The sequence below is a fragment of the Cynocephalus volans genome, chromosome 11 (genome assembly GCF_027409185.1).
Source record: "Cynocephalus volans isolate mCynVol1 chromosome 11, mCynVol1.pri, whole genome shotgun sequence".
Classification (NCBI taxonomy): domain Eukaryota; kingdom Metazoa; phylum Chordata; class Mammalia; order Dermoptera; family Cynocephalidae; genus Cynocephalus; species Cynocephalus volans.
Window position 1 is genome coordinate 59,348,109 of NC_084470.1, and position 24,264 is coordinate 59,372,372.

Here is a 24,264-nt window from a genome sequence, read left to right on the forward strand (position 1 = left end):
GGGCGAAGGGTCGTCATTGGGCGTCTGTTGCCTGGCGGCCCTGGCCTCTGGTACCTGTAGCTAAGGGCGCAGTTAATCGCAGCGCGGCGCGTCGGCAAGGGTCGTTGTCGCGAGAGCTCAGATCCTTTCTTGGCTGTGAGAGCCGCGGCGGCTCGAGGAGCAACATGGACGCTCTCGAGGACTACGTTTGGCCCCGGGCAACTTCGGAGCTCATGCTCCTCCCGGTCACGGGTCTGGAGTGCGTGGGGGAACGGCTGTTGGCGGGTGAGGCTTGGCGTGAGGCGCGCTAGAGGTTGAAGAAACTGAGCGCCCGCCTGGGCGGGGCCACAGGAACAAAGGGATGCTTTGAGGAGACCGGGCTGCAGGATGAGGCCCGGTCGTAGGTGGGAAGGGAGCTCAGGAGATGGCGGGAATGAGGGCCAACCTGAGGTAGCTGATGTGGCTACCGCGGCTCTTCACAAACTGCAGCCAACATGGAAAGGGTGGGCGGTGCCACCAGAAGGTGCGCGGGAACGTGGTCGTTTGGAGGCGGGGGAGGGAAAGGGGTGTGCGGCCCCTTCAAAGAGGTGGATGTGGGTTTGGCTTCTGAAGAGGCTGGGAGGGGTGGGGAGGTAGGGAATGAGGCCCCCGGAGGTGCGGCTGGGAGGCGAGGGGTGTGCCCCCTAGGGGCCACGGCGAGGCTCTTCACCGAAGATGGGGTTGAAGATCCTCTGGATGGGCTCAGGGAAAATTGGAGATGAGACCTGAGTAGAGCAGTGGCTGTGGATTTGGGGGCTGAGGCCTCTCCTGAGATGGTTGGGGTCCAGGAAATCGGGTGTCAAGGTCCCGCTGAGGAGGACCTGATCGCGAAGCACAGGCCCCAGTGGCTGGTTGCAAAGTCCTGAGACTTGAGGTATCAGAGTCCTGGGGAGCAGTCAGTTCTGACGCGAAGGTACTGATGATGGTGGTGCTGAGTTTTTTAAGTGTCCAGAGGCAGGGCACCTTAAATTCCATCCATGTGCACCTATAATCTGAATTCCTAACTGTTCGCTTATGAGTTCAGGCCCAAGCGTGCAGGTGTCTACAAATGAATTACTCCCACGACTTCCAGCAGTCTTCCTGCTGGGTGGTCTACCTCTGCAGTGGGAACACCAGCCACTCATGTGTCCAAGAATTTACCTCACCTCCCAAGCCAGTCTGTTTGACCTTGATTTCATACGTATGGCACCTGTATTTCTCTGCTTTTATTGCCATCATTTGAGGCCATGCCATCTGACCCCCTCAGTACCATTCTGTCTAGCCCATCTTTTTGTTTGGTGGCCAGTATGGCGATTGGAACCCTTGACCTTGGTGTTATACCATGCTCTAACCATCTAATTGGCCAGCATCTAGCCCATTCATGAGCCCTTCATTTCCTGTTCCATACTACCCAGAATTCTTTCTCACCTCATGGTTATCAAACCTGCTGTTTCCTCTATACCCTCTATCCCCCACTTCCTGTGGCAAACTGCTGCTTATCCTTGAATCCTTACCCTAAATGTTGTATCCTCAAGTTGGCCTTCCTTGACACTCACCCAAGTCTGGTTAGATTAGACTCAGTCTTACCACTATTGACATTTTGGATAATTCTTTGTGTGAGGGGCTGTCTGTGCATTGTAGGATGTTTAGCAGTGTCCTTGGTCCTAGTTGCTAGTAGCACAATCCCTGGTTATGACAATCAAAAGTGTCTCCAGGGCTGGCCAGTTAGCTCAGAGCACAGCCTTGCAACGCCAAGGTCAAGGGTTCTGATCCCCATACCTGCCAGCTGCCAAAAAAAAGGGCTCCCATGATAAATGGCACTTCCTAATTCCTTAAGGAAAAAAAAAAATTGCCTTCAGACATTGCCAGTGTCTCCTGGGGGAGAAATTGTCCCCTGTTGATAATCACTGGATTAGACTTTATATGTACTTAAAGCAATCTATATAGTTCTTACCTAGAACTTTCCAAAATTATAACTATGTAATTTATTTGTGTAACATTATTTAGCGTCTGCCTAATCTATAGGAGCAGGGTCTGTGCTTGTCTTATTCATTACTTCAGCCTTTAGTTCACTGTCTGGTTTATAATCGATGCTCAACAAATGTTTATTGAATGTCAAAAGACTGAGACTGCAGGCTGGAAGTGGTGTGAGTGGCTGCTGCTCTCATCTCAGGTAAGAGGCAATGGCCTCAACCAGGGTCACTGTGGTGGGGAGGATTTGCAAACTCCTTAGAAAATAAAATCCACAGAACTTGGAGACAGATAAGATGTGGGAAGTTAAGAGAGGGGTAATCTGTGGGCTTCCTGGTTTTAGGCTGGGGGATGAGCAGAGGGTGGTAACGATCACTGGGACGAGGAACATCGAGAGAACTTGGGGAGGAGGAGTTTGAGTGAGAGGTGCCTGCAGGATGACCAGGAGGCAGTTGAGGGTCCAGTTCTAGAGAGATCTGGGTTGATCTGAGTGTGTGATTTCTGTACACATGGATGGGGTGTATGCGGTTGCCCAGAAAGCATGTGAGTTATGTGGAGGCAGGTGCTGAGCAAGCCTCTGGGAGTGCCTTAAGAAAGGGGTGCAGGGAAACAAGGAGAATGCACATCATGGAAGCAAGAAAAGAGGTTTCTTTTTGTTTCTGCTATGTGCCAGACCCTGTCTAGGCTCTTGATTGCCATAGCTCATTTATTCCTTCTGAGGGCTCTTTGTGTTGCTGCTATGCTGGGGCTTCTTAAGCCTAAGCCTCCATGCACAGAAGGGGGGCTCGCACAGCTGGCCAGCAGAAGGGCTAGGACTCAAGCCCAAACCTCTGCTCCTAAACTGTGGGCTGCCTCTCCTAGTTCTCCCAGTCGATACTGAATATGCTCACATCTTCTGAGATACAAAGAGGCTTCTGGAAATCCGGAAGGATGCATGTAGAGGTAGATGAGGCTGAAGATTCGGGGACTAAAGCTGAGGGGTTTCCCATCTTAAATGTGAAAGTGACGTGGGGTAAGGAGGAGGCTGTAAGTTTGAGGAATTTGTGATTGAACTGATAAGGAGAGATGGAGCTGAAACCAAGGATTTTCCAAGAGTCAAGCTGCAGGATTGTGTTTCTTGACGTATTCATAGACTACATGCTGAAAAGACTCCCTGCCCCCCAACTCTTCCCCATGGATCATCAGAGTTAAATGACAGGTTCTCATGTGGTTCTTTACCTCTGTCTAGGTGAGGGGCCTGACATCCTGGTGTACAGCTTGGACTTTGGTGGGCATCTGCGGATGATGAAGCGCGTGCAGAACCTTCTTGGCCACTATCTCGTCCATGGGTTCCGAGTGCGGCCAGAGCCCAATGGAGACCTTGACTCAGAGGCCATGGTGGCTGTGTTTGGGAGCAAGGGACTCCGAATTGTGAAAATTAGCTGGGGACAGGGCTGCTTCCGGGAGCTCTGGCGCTCTGGTCTGTGGAACATGTCTGACTGGATCTGGGATGCACGCTGGCTTGAAGGCAATGTGGCCTTGGCCCTGGGCCACAACTCAGTGGTGCTATATGACCCTGTGATAGGGTGCATCCTGCAGGAGGTGCCTTGCATGGACAGGTGCACCCTCTCCTCAGCCTGCCTGATTGGAGACACCTGGAAAGAGCTAACTATAGTGGCAGGTGCCGTTTCCAACCAACTCCTGGTCTGGTACCCAGCAGCTGCGTTAACAGACAACAAGCCTGTGGCACCTGACCGACGTGTCAGTGGGCATGTGGGCATCATCTTCAGCATGTCATACCTGGAAAGCAAGGGCTTGCTGGCTACAGCTTCAGAAGACCGAAGTGTCCGCATCTGGAAAGTGGGCGACCTGCGGGTGCCTGGGGGTCGGGTGCAGAATATTGGTCACTGCTTTGGGCACAGTGCCCGTGTGTGGCAGGTCAAGCTCCTGGAGAATTACCTTATCAGTGCAGGAGAGGATTGCGTCTGCTTGGTGTGGAGCCATGAAGGTGAGATCCTCCAGGCCTTTCGGGGTCACCAGGGCCGTGGGATCCGGGCCATAGCTGCCCATGAGAGGCAGGCCTGGGTGATCACGGGCGGTGATGATTCAGGCATTCGCCTCTGGCACCTGGTAGGGCGTGGGTACCCAGGCTTGGGGGTCTCGGCTCTCTGCTTCAAGTCCGGTAGCAGGCCTGGTGCTCTTAAGGCTGTGACACTAGCTGGCTCTTGGCGACTGCTGGCAGTGACTGATACAGGGGCCCTGTATCTCTATGACGTCGAGGTCAAGTGCTGGGAGCAGCTGCTAGAAGATAAGCACTTCCAGTCTTACTGCCTGCTGGAAGCAGCCCCTGGTCCTGAGGGCTTCGGATTGTGTGCCATGGCCAATGGGGAGGGTCGTGTCAAGGTTGTCCCCATCAATACTCCAACTGCTGCTGTGGACCAGATCCTGTTTCCTGGGAAGGTGCACAGCCTGAGCTGGGCCCTGCGTGGCTATGAGGAACTTCTGTTGCTGGCATCGGGCCCTAGTGGGGTAGTGACTTGCCTGGAGATCTCAGCTGCACCCTCTGGCAAGGCCATCTTTGTCAAGGAACGTTGCCGGTACCTGCTGCCCCCAAGCAAGCAGAGATGGCACACATGCAGTGCTTTCCTGCCCCCAGGTGACTTCTTGGTGTGTGGGGACCGCCGGGGCTCCGTGCTGCTGTTCCCCTCCAGACCAGGTCTGCTCAGGGACCCTGGGGTTGGAGGAAAGGCTGGGGCTATTGCTGGGGCACCTGGAGCAGGTGGTGACTGTGCTGGTGGTGGGAATGTGTTAGCCGGGTGGGGCCCTGTGTCTACTCTACCTTCTCTGCATGGGAAGCAGGGTGTGACCTCGGTCACCTGCCATGGTGGCTACGTGTACACCACAGGGCGCGATGGTGCCTACTACCAGCTCTTTGTGCGAGGCGGCCAGCTGCAGCCAGTTCTAAGGCAGAAGTCTTGTCGAGGCATGAACTGGGTGGCTGGGCTCCGCATGGTGCCTGATGGGAGCATGGTCATCCTGGGTTTCCACGCCAATGAGTTTGTGGTGTGGAGCCCCCGGTCTCACGAGAAGCTGCACATCATCAACTGTGGTGGAGGGCACCGCTCCTGGGCCTTCTCTGATACTGAGGCAGCTATGGCCTTTGCCTACCTCAAGGATGGGGATGTCATGCTGTACCAGGCTCTGGGTGGCTGCACCCGGCCACACGTGATTCTCCGGGAGGGGCTACATGGTCGTGAGATTACTTGTGTGAAGCGTGTCGGCACTATCACCCTAGGGCCTGAGTTTGAGGTACCCAGCATCATGCAGCCTGACTACCTGGAGCCTGGCAGTGAGGGACCTGGCCTGATTGACATTGTGATCACATGCAGTGAGGACACTACTGTCTGTGTCCTGGCACTCCCTACAGCCACAGGCTCGGCCCATGCACTCACAGCTGTTTGTAACCATATCTCCTCTGTACGTGCTGTGGCTGTGTGGGGCGTCAGCACCCCAGGTGGCCCTCAAGATCCTCGGCCAGGCCTGACTGCCCATGTGGTGTCTGCGGGGGGGCGGGCTGAGATGCACTGCTTCAGCATCATGATCACTCCAGACCCCAGTACCCCAAGCCACCTCGCCTGCCATGTCATGCACCTTTCGTCCCACCGGCTAGATGAGTACTGGGACCGGCAGCGCAATCGGCATCGGATGGTCAAGGTGGATCCAGAGACCAGGTAATGTACACTGTCAGGCAGGGACATGGGTTGGGATCATGGAGGGTAAGCCCTATGCAGATGCCCCCAGACTTGTAGGCTCTACCTGACAGCTATGTGTTGTCTCTGCAGGTACATGTCCCTCGCTGTGTGTGAACTTGACCAGCCTGGCCTTGGCCCCCTTGTGGCTGCAGCCTGTAGTGATGGGGCAGTAAGGTGAGAGCATAGGGCCCAGGGGTTGGGGAGACCAAGGAGGTGAGGTTTTCCAGGATGGGTTCTGAACTGGGCCACCTATCGCCCCCCAGGCTTTTTCTCTTGCAGGACTCTGGGCGGCTTCTGCAGCTGTTCGCTGAAACCTTCCACCATAAGCGGTGTGTCCTCAAGGTCCACTCCTTTACACATGATGCACCCAACCAGCAACGGTGAGATGGGCTGAATGATAGTCCTTCCTGGGTTGGCTGGGGGTTCCTGTTGCTCTTCGTCCCTCTCATTGAGCTAGCTGCCCTTTCCTGGCTCCCAGGAGGCTGCTTCTGTGCAGTGCAGCTACCGATGGCAGCCTGGCCTTCTGGGATCTCACCACTGTGCTTGATCATGGCTCCACTGCTCTGGAGCCTCCACTGGACCCTGGGCTTCCCTACCGTGAGTAGCTAGTTTGTAAACATTGCCACCCCTCCCCACTGCTCATTTTGCCCTCACACATGTGGCAGTCAGGTCCCTGACAACCATCCTCTTCCTCCAGGGCTGGGCACCCCCTGCCTGACCCTCCAGGCCCACAGCTGTGGTGTCAACAGCCTGCACATCTTGCCCACACATGAGGGCCACCATCTCGTGGCTAGTGGCAGTGAGGATGGCTCCCTCCATGTCTTCATGCTTGCTGTGGAGATGCCAGAGCTGGAAGAAGCTGTGGGGGGCCCTGAGCTGGTACCTCAGCTGCGTGTGTTAGAGGAATACTCTGTCCCTTGTGCACATGCTGCCCATGTGACAGGTGTCAAGATCCTAAGCCCACAGCTCATGGTGTCAGCCTCCATTGACCAACGGCTGACCTTCTGGCATCTGGGGCATGGTGAGCCCACCTTCATGAACAGCACTGTGTACCATGTGCCAGATGTAGCTGACATGGACTGCTGGCCTGTGAGCCCTGAGTTTGGCCACCGCTGTGCTATTGGGGGTCAGGGGCTTGAGGTTTACAACTGGTATGACTGAGGTGTCCCATGGGGCTGGCATGCTGGGCATGGGGCCTGCTCACAGAGTGTAGCAGGGATTGACTCTCTCTGCCCATGCCCAGCATTCCCTGAGGGGAGGAGGCGGCAGTGGCCGCAGGTTTCTGACTTGAGAGCAGGAGCTGGTGGTGAGTAGAGTGCTGCCTTGATGGACTAAAGAGTACGCTCCACTTCTCACAACAGGACAGAACTTTGTAACAGAAGCAATTTATTTTGGCTCTAGGCGCCTAACAACATCTATGGGTTTTTGTTTCTTTTCTATTTGATGACTTTGTGAATATTCCCAGATACTGGGGCCTCTGTGGCCTTAGATGTGGTTTAGTGGAGGGAGGCCCAGCATAGCCAGGCCAGTGTGGAGCACCTCACGCACGGCCCTCAGAAGTTGCAGGCGGGCGAACATCTGACCAAAGAGGTGTGGTTGAGGCTCCTGGAGGAAAAGAGGCCTGCTGCTCTCATCCTCTGCTTCCCTTGCCTTTATCATGCACTCCTCTGTACTTCCCACACATGCCCCTTTTGCTGTTAGCTCACCCCTAGGATGTGTACACGGTTGTAGTATGAGCTGAAGTCCATGCTGAGCTGTACTAGGAACTTGCACACCTAAAGACAGAGACTCAGTCATTGGCCTGTCTCTGCTCTTGTGTCCCAGCCCAGAATAAAGAATAAAGTGTGCAGCATCTGTCCTGATTATCTGTTCCTCACCGTCTCTGTGTGTGCAGTGATGTGGCGTCCTGGGGCTGTGGAGGCCTGAACTGCTATCCGGCTCAGCAAGTCAGGGAATGGGAGGATACTGTTGAAGAGCAGCAACCACTCACCCTGTCGGGGAGAAGAGTGCTGGGAGGGAAGGTCCAAGCCTCCTGCTTGTGTTAGCTACGCAGGAGGGGCACTTACCTCATCATGTAGTAGTGAGAAGTCCAGACTGCTCACGGGTGGAAAAGTGGGGTACAGACCTTGTTCCACATTGTGTGTGAAACCCTCAAAGAGTGTGGCAAGACGGGCACAATTATACATGACAAAGGTGCCACTCTTTGTGCCCTTCGTGGAGATGCTGCTGTTGGCCAGGGCCAGGAGAAGCTGGAGAATGAGGGCACAGCTGCAGAGAGGATGGCCACAATAACCTGTACCCACAGCCCTAGCCTTGTGAGGTGCCCAGGCTCACCTGACTCTGTGGGGCTGTGCTTAGCATCTCAAACTTGATGGTGGCCACAGAGAGAACCCCAAAGATCTCTGTCCAGGCTGGGTCTGAGGGAGTGTAAGTTGGTCATTCAGTCTCTGCAGGCAAGGAACAAGGGGCAGGGGTTCAAATAACCAGTCCCTGCCCCACAGCACAGCCAGGATCTCCAGGCTCACCTTGTGACAAATCCCCACCATGCCTCAGTGCTGAGGTCTTGCACACCTGGGAATGCCGTAACCTAAGAGTGAGAGAAGATCCAGTGAGCAGGGTTCCAGCAGACTCCCCCCACCTCAACTACCCTGGCTCAGGTTGGCCTTTCTGCCAGCCTCACTCACTCATAGTATTCAGGGGCAGTCATCAGAGTGCCAGGTGCACCAGCTACTTTCACTGGGCCACAGACCAGGTACTTCTGTTAGGAAGATGGCAGGGTCTCAGCCCAGTTGGCACTACCCTCCAACAATAAATCCCTCTAGGTGCCCAAGTTCCCAGATTCCCCCAACCTGTAACCACCAGGTTTACTGCCTCCCCTCTCAAGCACAGCCCCTCAAGATGTAGTCCAGCCACCTCAACTTATTCTTCAATGTTCTTGGGATGTGCCTTCAAACCCTACCTTCTTCAGGGCCTCTGCACCTGCCGCACATGCCTTCTCAACTGCAGCATCTTCACCAAGGCCAAGTTCTGGACCTCTCAGCTTGGTGGATTTTCAAGGGCCCTCTGAGGTTGGGGGATGAAGGGTGGGGGGAGCTCCACCATCACTAACCTACCTGTCTGAGAGGAGCCTGGTCATCCAACTTCCACCAAAGCAGGTCCAACTTTTGTTGCTGGAACTCCTCCTCACAGCTCACCACATGTACAACCATGCAGCTGTCTGTACCAGCATCTGGGGCCCCAGCCTTATAAAGGAGGAGAAAAGTCATTGTAGAGATGCAGGATACCTGGTTTGCCTACAGGGCTGGGAGTCACTAACCAGGCCTGGGTAGCTGTCCTCTGGACAATGCTGCACAACCTCCTGCAGCTCAGCCAGCACAGAGAGCAGATCCTCAGTAACTGCAAAGAGAACAGACATGTGCTGAAGCTGGCAAGAAGTGCAGAGGGCACTCCACTCCCTCCTTTCTGGCCCTGCTAGGCTCTAGGTTCTACCCAGACAGTTGTCCAAATTGGGGTCATAGCCAGCTGCACGGCCCTGTTCTTCCACCAGCTCCTTCAGGTACAGTCTGCCTAGGACGCCGGAGGCCAGTATCCCTCCGTCATGAGCAGAGGTAAGCTCCGCAAGTGCGCGACTCCTCAGAGTTCTGGTGGAGGCTCTCTCCGACGCAGCGGGCCAGTCCACCCGCAGTTGCTGCAGGAAGGTCAGCATGTGCGGGTCCCGCACAGCGGGTACCAGGCACACACACACCCTGTAAAGAGAGGGCGCGCCTGCCTTAGCCTGCGCCCTGAGCCAGCGCACCACGACTTCCCACCCGCAGCGGCTGTCCCCGAGGGCGGGGCTGATCTCTAGACTCCCAGCGGTCCCGCCTTCTCCATTCTGGCCCCGCGGCCCCACTCACCCGTGAGCGCGCAGAGCTCGCGCCAGATGGTCGGCAACGAGCACGGCACGCAGCTGGCTCAGGCGGAGTCCGCAGGGGGCGCCGCGCAGCGCAGGGCAGTGCAGGACGACGCGCCGACCCGGCGAGGCAGGCATGGCGGGCGTGGCATAGGCGGCTACGGCGCCGAGGACTCGCTCAAAGACGGCAGGCCGCTGCAGTTGGAGCGACAGACCTGCGGGGGTCGGCACGCAGCGCAGCACCGGGGCGACACAGGGGCCCTGCAGGGAGGCGACGGCACGGAGCACACTCTCGGGCACCTGCGGGCGGACGGGCGTGTGAGCCGGCGGTAGAGCTCCCTGCAGCCCTTGGCCGCACGTCCCCCCCGGCTCGCGTCCACCTGCCCGTCTCCGAAGCGCGCCTGTAGCGCGCGCCGCGGCGCCAGGAAGTCTCGGGCACGCAGGTGTCGGGCGCGCGTTTCCTTGAACCACACTGGGCCGCCAGGCCCGAGGGCCGCGTTGAGGGCCCCCAGAGTGTCTCCCACTCCAAGACGCCCAGTCGCCATGGCGACCGGAAGGAATGAGGGAAGCCAGAAACAAAATGTCGGGAGGTGGAACTTCCGGGAGGGCCGACTGGCGGGGGCGGGGATCCGGTGGCAGTCCCACTCAGCCGACAGGTGCGCCATTGGGAGCCGCGTGGGCTGATTTTGACCTACCGCCCCCAACACTCCGTTCGCGCGGTCCACCTGCACTGCCGGGCCCTGGATCCGACATCTCGGGGTTCTCCCTGGGCCTGGGGGTTCTTCCGCCGTCGTCCAGCATCACCAACCAGGAAAAGGATTCTTGCAAGCGGGTGGGGGCTCAGAAAGAGCACCTTCTCTTACCGAAGTCTCACATGTTTGTGTTTGTCTGATAGCGTTTCATTTCCATTTTACATTTGATTAAAACATCAAAAGTTCCAAATGAGGTGTCTACTGGAATACGGTGGTAACATTCAAGTCACTTTCAGGATCTACGTAAATCTCATTTTTAAAAGAAATTTGTATTCGGCGGTTTTGGGTTATTTGCAAGCATTTCCTCGTTTGAGATATGGGTGGTCTTTATTCCCAATAAATACCCACTTTGATAGAATTGCCTGTTTTCTTCTCCTGATACCTGAGTAATAATTAGAACCATCATGACGGTTTCCAGAATTACCAGCTTTTAATGTTTTTCTTTTAACCTGGTGTACTTTAACAGCGATCTTCACGCTTCCTGTTTTAGGCAAGGAGCCATTATGGGCCAACTAAACAACGTGACCATGAGAAGACCCAGCTAAACAAGCTTCAGTTGGAGAAACCTACTCCTCTACCAGAGGGAAAGCTTTTTCCCTCTGTCCCCACGAGGGTTCCCGAATGTTTTCATTTCAATGCAAACCTTTCCCCCCCATTTTAATAGAGATTGAACCCTACCCAGCACTGGGAAATCCCATGATCTGTGCTGAAGCGATGCCAGTGTCCAGAGCTCAAGAGAGGAGGGAAAACTAGGGGCAGGAAAAGCTTGGCAAGGCCCCTCTCTGGGCCAGGGCTGTGAGGCCTTGCAGGGAGGCGCGAAAGAGCACTGGGCGGACACGACATTCCCGATGGCTTCTTGGGTGCCTACTCAACGGGAGTGATCGTGTCATTCCAAAGCGCTTTCCATGCAGCGGGCCCACGACCTGGGAGACAGCTGCTAGCAGGGTTGGAGGCCCGCGGCCGAGTTGGGGACTTCAGCTACTCTCGGTCCACGAAGACGGTTGGGGTGGTTTTTCCCCAGGAAGTGAAGGACTATCTTTAGCGAGCTGCTGGCTGGGGCGGCCCTGTGGGACTCACCGCCATTGCAGCCCTAACTGAAGGCCCTGGGCCCACCCTCCCTCGCCAATGCTCCCTGGGATTCCAGAGATGACCACCATCAGCCCCGATTCCCCGACGTCTACGCCCGCCATCTCCATCCTGAGGGCACGACTGAGAGAGGGACGGAGACCAGAGTGGCCTAGTAAAGTATGTCTGGGGGTCAGGGGCCATCCCTCTGGGCCAGGGCGCTGCTCAGGCAGGAGAGCAGGGAACGAAATCCAAGCGCAGCTGGAATGCTCTGGAGACAACAGCTGCTTTTGGGATTCCGTTGCCCGCTGTCCAGCCGTTGGAGGGGGGCTCCTGCCCCCAGGTCACTCGCCATGGGGCCAGACCAGAACCCGCCCACCCCAGACCCAGGAGGCGGACCCGGGCGTAGGCTGTGAAACCGAGTCTAGTGGGAACGAGGCGCTCACCTGGGCCCCAGAACAATAGGAGGGGAGGTGGGGGCCTCCCCGGGAGCCATATCGCGATCAGGATTAGATCCGGATTAGATCCTATCTATCCCTCGCAGCTGGGGCCACTAGCGCAGTGACGGTGGCGGAGCGGGATTCGGAGTCCGCTAAGAGGGAATCGCGCCCACCGGGCCGGACAGGAAGTAAACTCGCGCGTTGGCCACGGGGACACCCCCGCGCCCGGGGCCCTTTGTCCAGTGACGCTGCCAGAGCCCGGAACGCCAGTGGCCGAATAGGCCCACACAGCAGCTGCGAGACCCCCGGAAGCACACTGCGACTGGCCCTGGCAGACCCGCGGCCAGGCCCCGACTGTGCGGACCCTCCCGCCCGCGAGGACCCGCGGGCAGCGAACGCGACAATGTTCTCCTGAGGCCACCACAGAGCCGGCGCGCCGAGATACCCAAACCCCGCGCCGGCGCCAGCGACTCTCGAGACAGTAGGCCTTTGACTCGGCTCAAGGCGGGGAGCAGGGGACTCTCGGGACGCAAGCAGATTGAGCGAGGACAGGGTGATGCTCCAGGCGGTGTCCAATTCAAGTCTGGTCCGGTTCGGCCCGGTCACTCCCAGCCAAACAGCTCTAACAGATCCACCACGGCGTGCCCTTCCGCTTGCTCGGGCTGTCCGCAGACTTGGAGCCATTTTAAGGCGAAACCACCTGACCACACCCCCTCGGGCTCCCGAGAAGCCAATCCAAGCGCTGCCACGCCCCCCGCAGCGCGAGACTGCGCCGCCAACGGTCGCGCGAGTGACGGTTGGGAGGGGTGGGATTTGGAGGCGAGCGCTGGAAACCTGAGCTGCCTGCTCCGCTCACGGAGCCGGACTCCCTAAAGCCTGGGATTAGGGTCTGGGAGGCTGGCACCCAGCTCTGGCCAGGTGTGCGGGATACGACCAGGTGTGCGGTCGTCCCGCCCCGGGCCCCGGGAGTCCTGCGTAATGGCGGAGGGCTCGGGGTGCAGGCGGCTGCGTCCCAGAGAATGCCCTGAGGACGGTCACGCTACCAGATGTCCCACTCCCGTGGGACGATCGGCGGGGACCCGGGGCGGGCGGCAGGTGCTGACACCGGAGCCGCGCCGGGGGACGCACCCTCCTGGGACAGATTGTACTGCCCTGCTGGGCCGGCTGAGCTGCTTAGTAACCTCCGCGACACAGGGGGCGCTGTAGCAGCGCTGGGCCAGGCTCCGCTAAATCCCCAACAACCCAGCCAAAGGGCCCCGCTCCGCGCCTGTCAGCCATGGCTGCTGCTTTCGCATTTCGCTCCCTGTACCGAGCGCGACCAGGGCTGCGCTGCCCGCCTGTTGAGCTGCCGTGGTGAGCCCGGCCCCCGCGCCCCGACCATCCCGCTCCCCAGGGACGGCGATCCCCAGTCCCGCACCTTCCGGCCCAGCAGACCGGCACAGCCTTACCCTATCCCTTCCGCAGGGCTCCACGGCGTGGGCACCGGCTATGGCCTGCGGATGATGAGTTGTATCAGCGGACGCACATCTCTCTGCTGCAACGCGAGTCCCCTCACACCATGTACATCGACAGCTACAACAGCCGCGGCTTCACGGTCAACGGAAACCGTGTGCTCGGGCCCTGCGCTCTGCTCCCGCACTCGGTGGTGCAGTGGAATGTGAGTTCTGCCCCACAGTGAGGAAACTAAGGCCGAAGGTCACAGGCCCTTTCCGTGCTTTTGTCCCTGACTAACTTGGCTTTTCCCTGTTGCCCATAATGGAGCTGGGGAGAGAGGCTGCGTGTATGTGCTTGTTATATTGAACCCGCCGACTTCCCACCCAGGTGGGATCTCACCAGGACATCACTGAAGAGAGCTTCTCACTCTTCTGGATGCTAGAGCCCCGGATAGGTATGGGGTGAGGGGAGGGGGGAATGCTAAGGTGTTCTGAGCCCCAGAAGACCACCCTACCCTAGCCTCCTAACAGACCTGATTGTAGCCTAGCCACACTCTCCATTTCCTAGAGATTGTTGTGGTGGGCACTGGAGACCGGACTGAGCGGCTGCAATCCCAGGTGCTGCAAGCCATGAGGCAGCGGGGTATCGCTGTGGAAGTCCAGGACACGGTAAGCCCCACGACTTGGGAATGCTGCATGGAGCTTAGGCTTAGACCTAGGCAGGCTGATGCTAACTTTTTCTTTGCAGCCCAATGCCTGTGCCACCTTCAACTTCCTGTGTCATGAAGGCCGAGTGACAGGAGCTGCTCTCATCCCCCCACCTGGAGAGACTTCACTCACATCTCTAGGCCAAGCTGCAGAATGAACCACTAGGAACTGACCTGCTGTCCAGGAGAGCCCTGACACTTTGCAGTTTGCAGGGTTTCCCAACGCTTTTACTGTCGTCTCCCCTTTGGCATTTAAACACTTGTCTTGCTTGCCAGCATATTAATAATTTATACACTTCTCTCATTTTGTATCAAGTGTCTTGCTGGCTAGGGGCTGCTGGCTCAGTGGGCTCTTAGGGGCTATGAAGAAACCTAGGGGTCACTTTTTCATCTAGACTACTTAGGATTCCCTGGCCCTTCAGAGGCCAGGAGGCAGTATATTTACTTGTTCTATATCTGTCTACTTGCTCACATGCAGATTTGAGGATACCTCAACATCCTTTAGAGATCTGAGTTAGGGAATATATATGTGTCTTGACCTGGTCCCATGTGGCCAAGCTTTGGGCTAGTAGGAGGCCCTGTGGATGCCAGTCCCATGGACTGTTGTTTGAGCCCCTCCTAGGGAGGGGCAATAGTTAGATTCTCAGTGTGAGGCCTCTCAGGAGCTGAAAAGAAAAATGGAAAAAAAAAAAAAAGCAAAAACAAAAACAAAAAACCTCAGGAGCCAGAGTTGGTTTGTGTGCAGCCTCAGAACTGTTTGAACCTGGAACTACCCCTCCTAGCCCCCACATCCAGGTCCATGGAGCACCTTTATCTCAGGGCCTGAGGCTCCCCCTGGAAATGAGGGTACTGTGTGTGCATCTTTGGTGGTGGCAGCTGCAGAACCCCACCTGCTTACTAACTTCAAAGATCAAGCATAACTTCTTTTTATTTTTCAAATTTTTATTGAAAAAATGAGGGGATATGCAGATCTGTTTTCAGAAAAGCCTCTTCTCATACCTGTAGACGGAAGGACAACTTATGATGTGAGGGCATAAAACAAACAAACCAGGGTTTAGAGAGGGCGTAGAGCAGGAACGAGGCCAGGCTAGGTGGGGGAGTGGCAGGTGAGGGATGACGAAGGGTATAAGGAACGGCACAGGCCCCCAAGGGACAAGGTCACTTACGAATGGAGGCTGTGGACGCCACCTTCCACCTGAGCTGAGGATGTTCTCTTCTCAAACTTAAGCTCCCCAGAGTACATCATGGCTCTGAAGAGGTGCAGATGTCAGATGTGGGTGGCTAGCCCTATACCAGCTCCTCTACCCATGTCCCAGCTCCCCAAGCTTACCGGACTTGGGTCAAGCTTTTGGCGCCAATGTCCTGGCAAGAGTGCTGGATGCCGGCAATCAGGTAGGGGACGAATTTGTGGATGGACCCTTTGTCCTGCACAGCCCCAGACACCCCCTGAGCCACTTTAATTTTGTCAGCTTCGCTGCAGGGAGAGGCAGAGACACAGGCAAGGTCATAGAATGTGGATGAGTTAATGCAGGGTTGGGGTGGAGTAACTGGCCTGCCTGTCCCACCTGAAGTATCGGTTCTGGCTGCTGAGATGCTTGTCCATGGCATCGAGAGAACCCATACCACGGTATTTCTTTAGTCGGATCCCATCGGAGAAGAAGTACTCACCAGGGGCCTCGGTGGTGGCAGCCAGAAGGGAGCCCATCATGACTGTAAGCAGATGGAATGCTTGGGGTAGAGCCAGAGGAGCACTGGGGAAGGGATTCCAACAGGCTCCAGGAGTACTGGGCCTCACCTGTAGAAGCCCCAAGGGCCAAGGCTTTGGCAATATGGCCCACATTTTGGATTCCTCCATCAGCAATGACAGGAACACCAAAGCGCCGTGCATATTCTGACACCTTGTACACTGCTGTTGCTTGGGGCCGCCCGCAGGCTAGCACTGTTGAGAGATGGAGGAAAAGATGGGTGGGTGGAGTTAGTGGGGACAGGGAGGGACCCTATGGCCACACTGGGCACCCAGGAGCTCTTGGCTACAACTGCAAAAGGACTGCAGCTTGGCTGAGGAAGAGATGTGTCTGGGATGGCTGCTGCCCCATCTGCTTTGAACAGTACAAACAACTGTGCTAGCCTTCACTCACCACTACATGTGCGCGTGCATATGTGCAGGGCCCAGGGCAGCCTCGGGCACATGCAGTCTTAGCAGCCTGGAAAGCCCCGCCCAGCTGGTATGAGATGGGGCAGGAGTCACAGTGCAGTTAGTTCCCAGAAGCACTGAGCAGGCCCTTCCTCCCTGCATGGTGGGCAGCTCAGGCAAGATTAGGGAATGGTCATGTGGAAGGGACAGCAGGCTCCAGAGCTGGTCCTTGAGCCATGCCTACTGCAGAAGATGTGGACAGAGCAGGGCCTGCCTGAAGAAGGAGGTCCTGCCCTAGGAATGTCCCAGGAAAAGGGGAAAGGGGCTGTGTTCTCAAGTAGCCCCCAAACCATGGTCTGTACATCAGTTTGCCCTGCCCACCCGTCAGCACCACAAACCCCGGGAGCTACAGCTACAGTCAACCAAGCAGCCGGGCAGTGGGCAGCTGGGCCGGGCCAATGGGCCGCGCCGGACTTACTATAGCAGCCCGTGACAGTAGAAGGGCATTTGGGGCTGTGGGACTTTATGTCTGGAGGGATCTTGGGAGCCGCTAAATAAAACAAACAGACCAGAGTTTAGAGAGGGCACAGAGCAGGAGCAAGGAGGCCAGGCTAGGCAGGGGAGTGGCAGGTGAGGGATGACAAGAACTCGTCTTGCTTCCAGCCATGTCACCCATCCAAGAGGCCTGCTTGGCCCCAGGGTTGCCCCTATTGGAGGACTCAATGTAGTTCCCATAAGAGTGCTTGGCCCCAGGGTATGTGGGGCCTGCCAAAGCATATTCTTACCTTCCTGGGTGATGCAGATAGAGCCACTTCCCATGCCCACTCGAAGTGCATCCACACCTGCATCGATGAGGTTCTTGGCCTGAGCAGCAGTGACCACTAAAGTTAAGGAGAGGTAAAGGCTCATGTGAAGGTCCAGGTGGGAGGGAGCCCAGCTCCCCCACTCCCACTCCACATCCTTCAGTGCCCAGTCTTGCCTTACCATTGCCTCCAATGACTTGGAGATTGGGGTATTTCTCTTTGATGTACTTGATCATATTGATCTGGAAGATGGAGTTTCCCTGGGAAGAGTCCTGAGACAAGAAGGAAATCCTAGTCAGACTGTGATATGACAGCTGCCCCTATTGCCCCACACTGCCTGTGCAGCAGCTCACCAAAACCACTACATCCACACCGGCCTGGGCTAGTAAGTCCAGCCTATACTTGTCATCCTCATGTGTGCCAATGGCTGCCCCACACAGCAGCTGCTTCTTAGTGTCTTTGGAGGCCAGTGGGTAATCCCGGTTCTTCTTCAGATCTGTCCGGGCAATGATGGCCACCAGCTCGTCATCTTCATTTACAATGGGCAGCTTTCCTGAGGTCAGGGCAAGACAAGAATCAGGATCCTGAGCATTAGTTCCAGGTCCCTTACAACCTTTAGGACTCACCCTTCTTGCTGCGCTGCAGAATTTCATTTGCTTCCTTCAATGTGATGCCTGCAGGAGCTACCACCAAGTCTTCCCTCCTTGTCATGATCTACAAGGAAGGAGAGCCATGAGGAAGGACCAGTCAGAGATCAGACCTCCCCTAACTCAGGGGTGAGGTTCCAAAGTCCACCACATTCACACTGCTACACTAAACCACCCTTCCCCAAGGAAACTCAACAGTCCCTACAGCAGTATAGTAAGAGTGAGTGTCGAGTAGAAAAAACATGTTACAGGGAACAGCCTCTTACACTGTGGAGAAAGAATCATCATACAGGAACCATGAAAAGAAAATTAGAAGAGGGGGGCTGATGTTGATCCTTGAGTACTGCCCTCACCTTGGGGATGGCAAAGAACAAAGCATGAATGCTAGCAAGTTTACATAGTTCAAAAGCCTCTTGGGGTAGGGGATGCAGAAACCCATGAAGGAGTCAGAAACTAGGCATTTATCTTTCTGGAACTGAAAAGGCCCTCACATGTCATATGGGCAACAGAAGCCTCCTACTCTTCAGTCTAGGCTGCCAGAGCTTGGCTATGTTCTGCCTATGGCACCCACCTCTTCCAAAAATCGGTCATGCTCTTCCTCTTTGAGAAAATCAATGTCCCTAGAGGAGATGATGCCCACTAAGCGGCTTCCCATCCGGCCTGTGTCCGTGATGGGGATACCACAGAAACCATGCCGGGCCTTGGCTTCAAAAACATCCCGCACGCGATCCTTGGGGCTGAGAACCACAGGGTCTGTGATGAATCCCTGCTCGTATTTCTGAAAGGAATGGCAAGAAAGAGCATTGCATCTCTGAACCACTTTCGTCAGGCTCTTGGTCTGAAGCATGAGGTCTGTGCCTAGCTCCCCTTTTGGTAGTGCCACAAAACCGAATTGCACCAACACCACTAACAAGACATGTTGGGTGTAAGCACTGTCCACCCAGTCCTCTTCTATTGCCTTAATAAATGGGGTCTCAGGCTCTTCTCAGTAATTGAACCCCACAGTGGGGAGAAAGGATTCTAAATTAGCAAAATAATTCCCTCACTCCCACCCGACTCCAGCTCAGTGCAATTCCCAGGAGCTCTTGGCCAAGATTCTTGCCCGTCTGACCTTCACTTTCCGAACTTCGTTGGCCTGGAATTCAGGTGTACAGTTGTGGTGGATGAAGCCAATACCACCCGTAAGCTACAGGATAAACAGACAAAAGAAAGAATAAGTGACAATAAGAAGCACAATTTCATGCCTTTGGCATCCCTGCTTCTTCCCCCCAATACACTAGGGGGCTCACCGCCATTGCTATGGCCATCCCAGCCTCCGTGACTGTATCCATGGGTGAGGAAACGAGTGGAGTCTTCAAAGTGATCTTCTTGGTCAAAGCAGAGGTCAAGTCCTGAGGAGACAAAGCTCCACTAGTGTGGGAAAGCACCTCTTATACCTCAAGGTGATACCAGGTCCCCCACAAAACAGGTGCTCTGTAAGACCTGCATGTCAGCCATTAAGACCGTTCCATAAAACCCACACACAAGACCAATCTGGTGATGTAGCCCAGAAACCAGGCAACAGCAGTGCCTTAGAACACGTTGATGTTCAGGACCCAGTTCCTGATCATACTCACCACCTGGTCTGCAGTGAAGTCGATGTACCCAGGGAGAATGAGAAAGTCGCTGTGGGGGAGGGGAGTGAGTTGGGAGTAGGGCTCTCAGGCTTATGGTAGCATGAGACTCCATCCCCATAGATCATCCCAGAAGGCCTCTGAGCAGAAAGTGGCACTGATTGAGCCCATGTATCACGAGTAAGGCAGAGCACCAGGGGACAGGGGACCTTTTGTGCCACCGAGCTGTCATCAGTACTCCTGGCACCCTGACAATTCCATGTGTCCAGAGAACGGAGTCTCTAGACTGAAATCTCAAGCACTGTCGAGATGCCTCCCCCCACCCCTACCCACCCCGCGCTGCAGATCTGTCAAAATGATCCCCGGAGATAGGTACTTTCCAGAACCTGTACCCCACGCCCGCTCCCAAGAGGGCTCTCGTCTGGCCTCCTCGCCCTGAGTGCCGCCCCTCTCCTCGCCCAGGTGAACCCCATATGCCCCCACTTGTAGGTAAGGCCGTCCCCGCAGTTGAAGAGCTGCTGTGCCGTGAGTCCGTCGTCTGGCACGTAGGACGTGCCCCCACTAATCAGGTAGTCGGCCATGGCCAACAGGGGTCAGCGCCGCGTGCCTCCAAGGACCGCGCCGCAGAGGCCTCTGCCTTCTGGGCCGCGCCAATATAAACCAGCCGATTTCGTCACCGCGCCGGTGGCGCCGCTGGCGTCAGCACGTAGCGCGCGGGGGCGGAACCTGCTGCAGGGGCGGAGCTTATAGGGAAAGTGCGCGGCTTATAGGGACGGGGCGCGTGCGCACAGCACTCACTAGCCCTGCCGCTGGAGACCTACGCTGTTTCTTGTCCCACCCGCCTCCCGCAGAACCTCGGCCAGTTCCATTAACAGGCATGGGTTTGCTTCCACTGTCCCGCCAGGCTCCTCCCCCAAATAAAGAGGCGTTGTTCACTAGAACGTTGAAAAGACGTGCTTGTCATTCTTAATAAACAACTAGAGTAAGAATACATAAGAGAAACAGAGTGGTATTTTTATATGATACACAAGTGTATGTTACAAGAATTCCATCAGGCACAGGAGCCTCAGGTTTAAGGCCTCAATGTTAGGCCAAAAAAAAAAAAAAAAAAAAAAAAAAAAAAGCATGGTAAAGTTTTTACTTTAACATCTAAAATGTCACTTGTCATAAAGGAGGGTGTAATAGAAATTGTCTTTAATAAATCATAATTGAAGTCCCCCTCATTTTCCTTCCATTAAGATGCTAAGTTTATGTCTGAGCATGAAGAAAGAACGTGGCTCCCCTGTAGTTAGCAAAGTCTGCCAGTCCAGGGCAGAAGCCAGCTGGGGAGATTCCCCGGAGGGTCCATCCATCATTAATTTCATCTTTTTTCGAGAAAGGGAAGGGGCTACATTTCTCCTAACAGTCCAAGCCCTTTCCCCAGGCCCCAAACAAAACAGAAAACGTCAGCCAACAACTTTCTATGACATCTGGCTCTCAGGAAACCCAGAGCCCCCATGGGCTGGGGAGTCTGCTGCTGCAGGTTTATGAAGATGCAAAGGGGGCAGTTTTCTTTTACATTTTAAACAGAAGCAGCCTGAAAGGCTTCATAACTACACCAATAAAAAAAGAAAAAAGAAAAATGGAGGCCTCTTCTTTAGTGTGAAAGTCTGTCTGGTTTTTCCTGGCTGGTTTCTCTTGCACCATGGTGAGGCATCTCAGTGCATGGTGCTTGCACTGGCCACCGCAATGGCCTCTTGAATTTCTCGTATCACCAGGATCCGGGTCAGCATTTGTCCCATCTGCTCTCTGCTGATAGGCTGGACTGAGTACCAGATTGGGCTGTTGGGGGCCACCACTGGCTCCGGTGTCAGGTAAAAGGTGTCATTCCGGCCTTTCACACTCTGGGGGCTAAAGAATAGGTCAGTAAAAGCTGGGTAACACCACTACAACCTCAACCCTCCCACCTTGAATTTCTCCAACAGATGCTGTCTGCAAAAACTGGGAAGGCAGCAGCTCTGGAAGGTATGGTGGCACAGCTACTGAATTCCACATAGCCAATCACACACTACCTTCAGGACCTCCTTTGGGGCTACTGCAAATGCCAGTGACAGGTTGCCTCCTTCTTCCCCGTCTTCATATGTGCCAGCTGTGATTGATCACTGACTGCACCTGCCTAGGGCTCCCTTGGGCTCATCTACAAGAGTCCGTCCACATTCTACTTGCAGCCAACTTCACTGCCCAGAAGGCGTATATCCAAGTCTTTATTCATGTTGTTTTCTCTACCTAATAATAATTGCCCTTGTCTGGGCTCAACCACCACTCCTGGCCGCCCGCCATTGTGTTGTAGCTCTATTTAAATACTTTAGCACACTCCATCCTCTAACAGTTATTCACCCATCCATTCAAGATTTATCAAGGGCCTACTGCATGCCAGGTTTGCATTAGGTGCTAATGTTAAAGAAATAAACAGGAACAATAGTTCCTACCTCATTAAGCTTACAGAAAAGAGGGGAGACAATTAAATATTTACACAAATACACACAAAATGACAAATAGTGGTAAGTGCTACAGAGAAAACAGCCAGAGGGAATAAGGGAATCTGGAAAGCAAATGCTTCCCTTATAAAGTTGTTTAAGTTGAGAAGACAGCATGATGCCCTTGAGTGGAGATGAGCTAGTGTGGCTAGAGCCAAGAACTCCAGGGACATAAAGTTAGCAAGGGAGAGTGCACAAAAGGCCTTGTCCACCATGTAAAGATTACTCTGTGGAGTAATGAGTAACCACTGAAGATTTAATCTAAGTGACATGCTAAGATCTGCAACCTAGAAAGATCATTCTGGCATTGCTGTGAAGAGGACATGCCAAACTGCAGGGGCAAGAGGGAGCAAAACCTGAGAAAATGAGTCTCCCCTAGACTGATGGTGGCAGTGACAAAAGGTCAAGGCCACGAAGATACAGGGCCATGCTTAGTATGTGATGAAGGTGACTTCTCTGGATCTTCGCCCCTTTTTATATCACATACTTTGAAAAAGCTAGCAATACTGATTCTATATTTAGCTTTTTGGATCTGTTTTTACTCCCAGTTGGGACAAGAGAATGCCACCTTCCCGTAATAACATAAGAACGCAAGTGAGCATCCTCACGTGCACACACATACACAAGATTAGTCAGTCAAAATAAAGCCTCCTCACCATTTGAAGAGGTAGAAATCGTAGAGCTTGATGGGACACCTCAGTGGATTCTCTGGATTTTCTGTCTGTTCTGCATACATGTCATCTGTAACTATAAAACACACCCCCAACCACCACAGACTTTAGCTCAGTCCAGACCAGGGACCTTAGGCTTTCAGCAACCCCAACTAGGAAATACTGGGTAGAGGGAGGAAAGGTAAGAGGCAGGGGCAGTGACTCTGAAGGGAAGAGGCAGCTATTTTCTCTGGGGATTCTCTGCTTCTAGGAGAAAAGTTTGAAGTTTTTGGTTGGGGAGGAGTCAGTGGTAAATTCCTACCCATCAAACTCGAAACTTCACACTCATCACTAGTCTTGCAGGCACAAAGGCAGAACAGAACAGGTAACACCTAATACTGCTGTCCCTGCCTCCTTCCCCTACCTTTCTGGCCAGTCTGGTGTATCCCAAGGGCCTTCAGGTATCGGATACTTGTGCTTTTATCCTTGGGATTAGAGGGGTTCTTCTTTGTCTGCCTCAAGACCTTGGAGAAGGCCAGCTTCATGTGCTGATCCACTGTCTTCAACAGGAAGTACCTGGACCGCAAGTGAAAGCAAGGCAGAGGGAGGGGTGCAAGGAGGAAACCATGAATCACTCTCCACTCATTGGTGCTTCAGAGGAGCCACTGCCCAAACTCCAAGGATCTGGGCAGGGCCATACCAAAGCTCAGTGTCCAGTGGAGGAGCCACATCAAAAGTTGAATGGTAGGGGTCTGGCAAGGCTGTTTGCCTCACTGGTCACCACACAAAACGTAGCCAAGTGGGGCTGGGGGTTTTCAGTAGCCCAAAAGCTCTCAAGTATGTGTCAGAGGAATTCAGAAGTCCTCTTGAGTAGTTTCCACCCTCTTCACTGGGCAGACACCAGCAGTGGCTAAGCGTGGAGCCTCGAGAACACTTACTTGGTGTTAAAGAACATGAGGGTGGTCAGCAGTGTGGAGGGGGAGTGAGCTCCAAGCTGCTTGCACTCCCACAGCATCTCCTCAGTCACGTGGCTGGGAAGGACATAGCCTAGGAGGAAGAGTACCGCTATAACAAGAGAATGGCAGGTGGTCCTTCAAAGGCACAGGAGGAGGGGTGAGACACAAGGACCACACAAGAATATTAAGTGTAATCAGGGAAGTCTCCCTAGGGTGTGGCAAAACCAACTGGAAAGCCTGTTAAAACACAGATGACTGGGTCCCAAACCAAGTTTCTGGGGTGGGACCTGACAACGAGCATTTCTTTTTTTTTTTTAAAAAAGATGACCAGTAAGGTCATAACCCTTGACTCAGTGTTGTCAGCACAACGCTCTCCCAAGTGAGCCACTGGCCATCCCTATATAGGGATCTGAACCCGTGGCCTTGGTGTTATCAGCACCACACTCTCCCAAGTGAGCCAAGGGCTGGCCCTAACAATGAGCATTTCTAACAAGTTCCAAGGTGATGCTGCTGCTGTGAGAAACCTCACTTTGAGTTTGGCTGATGAAACCATCATTACCTTACATGAGTGTTGTTACCTGACAAATTCTTCCTCTAATTCAAGGATAATATGGAGCAAAAGGATTGCCCTCAGGGAGAGTAAAATACCTAAAACTATAAACCAAACTCTGCACATATACAGATAAAACTTTCACATCATATTTTAAAAAGTGTCTAGGCCCCCCCAAAATTGGTATGCATGTCCGTTTGCCCTTACCAAACCTTCTCTAATGTCTACCTTCTCTAATGTCTTCTGTCTCTAGAAGGCAAGCCTATTCTCATCCCTTCTCTGGATAAAGGGTAGACTGACTATTTCAACTATTATAAGTTTCCCCAGGGCAGGTGTTACTGTAAGACCCTGGTTCATAAGCAAACCCAGAGCTAGGCAAGGACAAAGGCCAATGGTCTCAACAAGAG

At 54.4% G+C, this 24,264-nt stretch overlaps 5 protein-coding genes across 11 annotated transcripts in view; 2 read left to right on the plus strand and 3 right to left on the minus strand.

The window, feature by feature from the left end:
- The first annotated feature begins 124 nt into the window (after positions 1-124).
- WDR6 (WD repeat domain 6) lies at positions 125-7,538 on the plus strand. The gene is made up of 6 exons (XM_063114867.1): positions 125-264; positions 3,197-5,678; positions 5,790-5,873; positions 5,963-6,079; positions 6,178-6,296; positions 6,397-7,538. The coding sequence occupies exons 1-6, from the start codon at positions 165-167 to the stop codon at positions 6,858-6,860; spliced, it is 3,366 nt and encodes a 1,121-aa protein (XP_062970937.1). The 5' UTR covers positions 125-164; the 3' UTR covers positions 6,861-7,538.
- Positions 7,070-10,136, minus strand: DALRD3 (DALR anticodon binding domain containing 3). Its single transcript, XM_063114868.1, has 12 exons — positions 9,972-10,136; positions 9,596-9,891; positions 9,189-9,445; positions 9,016-9,095; positions 8,813-8,941; positions 8,384-8,457; positions 8,225-8,286; positions 8,034-8,116; positions 7,766-7,948; positions 7,577-7,690; positions 7,406-7,474; positions 7,070-7,304 (listed from the first exon to the last, which is right to left on the minus strand). The coding sequence occupies exons 1-12, from the start codon at positions 10,134-10,136 to the stop codon at positions 7,185-7,187; spliced, it is 1,632 nt and encodes a 543-aa protein (XP_062970938.1). The 3' UTR covers positions 7,070-7,184.
- Positions 10,137-12,692: 2,556 nt separating this feature from the next.
- NDUFAF3 (NADH:ubiquinone oxidoreductase complex assembly factor 3) lies at positions 12,693-14,292 on the plus strand. 2 transcript variants are annotated; one of them, XM_063114021.1, is made up of 5 exons: positions 12,693-12,785; positions 13,313-13,505; positions 13,670-13,736; positions 13,850-13,950; positions 14,030-14,292. In XM_063114021.1, exons 2-5 carry the CDS (start codon positions 13,407-13,409, stop codon positions 14,144-14,146), a joined length of 384 nt encoding a protein of 127 aa, XP_062970091.1. In that variant the 5' UTR covers positions 12,693-12,785; positions 13,313-13,406; the 3' UTR covers positions 14,147-14,292. The 2 variants fall into 2 exon arrangements, with proteins under 2 accessions (XP_062970091.1, XP_062970089.1); XM_063114019.1 differs by lacking the exon at positions 12,693-12,785 and adding an exon at positions 13,001-13,201.
- Positions 14,293-14,909: 617 nt separating this feature from the next.
- On the minus strand, positions 14,910-19,828 carry IMPDH2 (inosine monophosphate dehydrogenase 2). Of its 2 annotated transcripts, XM_063114017.1 has the most exons (15): positions 19,669-19,828; positions 19,189-19,237; positions 18,862-18,963; positions 18,684-18,758; positions 18,144-18,350; positions 17,552-17,639; positions 17,279-17,478; positions 17,107-17,197; positions 16,908-17,003; positions 16,601-16,672; positions 15,784-15,927; positions 15,554-15,698; positions 15,319-15,462; positions 15,155-15,238; positions 14,910-14,987 (listed from the first exon to the last, which is right to left on the minus strand). In XM_063114017.1, exons 1-15 carry the CDS (start codon positions 19,764-19,766, stop codon positions 14,966-14,968), a joined length of 1,617 nt encoding a protein of 538 aa, XP_062970087.1. In that variant the 5' UTR covers positions 19,767-19,828; the 3' UTR covers positions 14,910-14,965. The 2 variants fall into 2 exon arrangements, with proteins under 2 accessions (XP_062970087.1, XP_062970088.1); XM_063114018.1 differs by lacking the exon at positions 16,601-16,672.
- A 314-nt stretch (positions 19,829-20,142) lies between these two features.
- The window catches only part of QRICH1 (glutamine rich 1), a 43,315-nt gene continuing 39,193 nt past the window's right edge, over positions 20,143-24,264 (minus strand). For all 5 annotated transcript variants that reach the window (XM_063114709.1, XM_063114710.1, XM_063114708.1 and 2 more), the window contains 4 exons: positions 23,290-23,398; positions 22,776-22,927; positions 22,358-22,448; positions 20,143-21,075 (listed from right to left, as the gene is read on the minus strand). In XM_063114709.1, the coding sequence (XP_062970779.1) occupies positions 20,883-21,075; positions 22,358-22,448; positions 22,776-22,927; positions 23,290-23,398 (545 nt within the window). In that variant the 3' untranslated portion in view covers positions 20,143-20,882. The remainder of the gene's footprint in view (positions 21,076-22,357; positions 22,449-22,775; positions 22,928-23,289; positions 23,399-24,264) is intronic.

Coding starts and splice junctions, on each gene's coding strand:
- WDR6 (XM_063114867.1), top strand. CDS start 165: ATGGACGCTCTCGAGGACTACGTTTGGCCCCGGGCAACTTCGGAGCTC. Junction 265..3,196: donor GGGGGAACGGCTGTTGGCGG/GTGAGGCTTGGC, acceptor ACCTCTGTCTAG/GTGAGGGGCCTGACATCCTG. Junction 5,679..5,789: donor AAGGTGGATCCAGAGACCAG/GTAATGTACACT, acceptor TTGTCTCTGCAG/GTACATGTCCCTCGCTGTGT.
- DALRD3 (XM_063114868.1), bottom strand. CDS start 10,136: ATGGCGACTGGGCGTCTTGGAGTGGGAGACACTCTGGGGGCCCTCAAC. Junction 9,446..9,595: donor CGAGCTCTGCGCGCTCACGG/GTGAGTGGGGCC, acceptor CTCTCTTTACAG/GGTGTGTGTGTGCCTGGTAC. Junction 7,949..8,033: donor GCACAGCCCCACAGAGTCAG/GTGAGCCTGGGC, acceptor CTCATTCTCCAG/CTTCTCCTGGCCCTGGCCAA.
- NDUFAF3 (XM_063114019.1), top strand. CDS start 13,125: ATGGCTGCTGCTTTCGCATTTCGCTCCCTGTACCGAGCGCGACCAGGG. Junction 13,506..13,669: donor ACTCGGTGGTGCAGTGGAAT/GTGAGTTCTGCC, acceptor CTTCCCACCCAG/GTGGGATCTCACCAGGACAT. Junction 13,737..13,849: donor GATGCTAGAGCCCCGGATAG/GTATGGGGTGAG, acceptor TCCATTTCCTAG/AGATTGTTGTGGTGGGCACT.
- IMPDH2 (XM_063114017.1), bottom strand. CDS start 19,766: ATGGCCGACTACCTGATTAGTGGGGGCACGTCCTACGTGCCAGACGAC. Junction 15,239..15,318: donor AAAAGCTTGACCCAAGTCCG/GTAAGCTTGGGG, acceptor GCACCTCTTCAG/AGCCATGATGTACTCTGGGG. Junction 14,988..15,154: donor GGCGTCCACAGCCTCCATTC/GTAAGTGACCTT, acceptor TTCCGTCTACAG/GTATGAGAAGAGGCTTTTCT.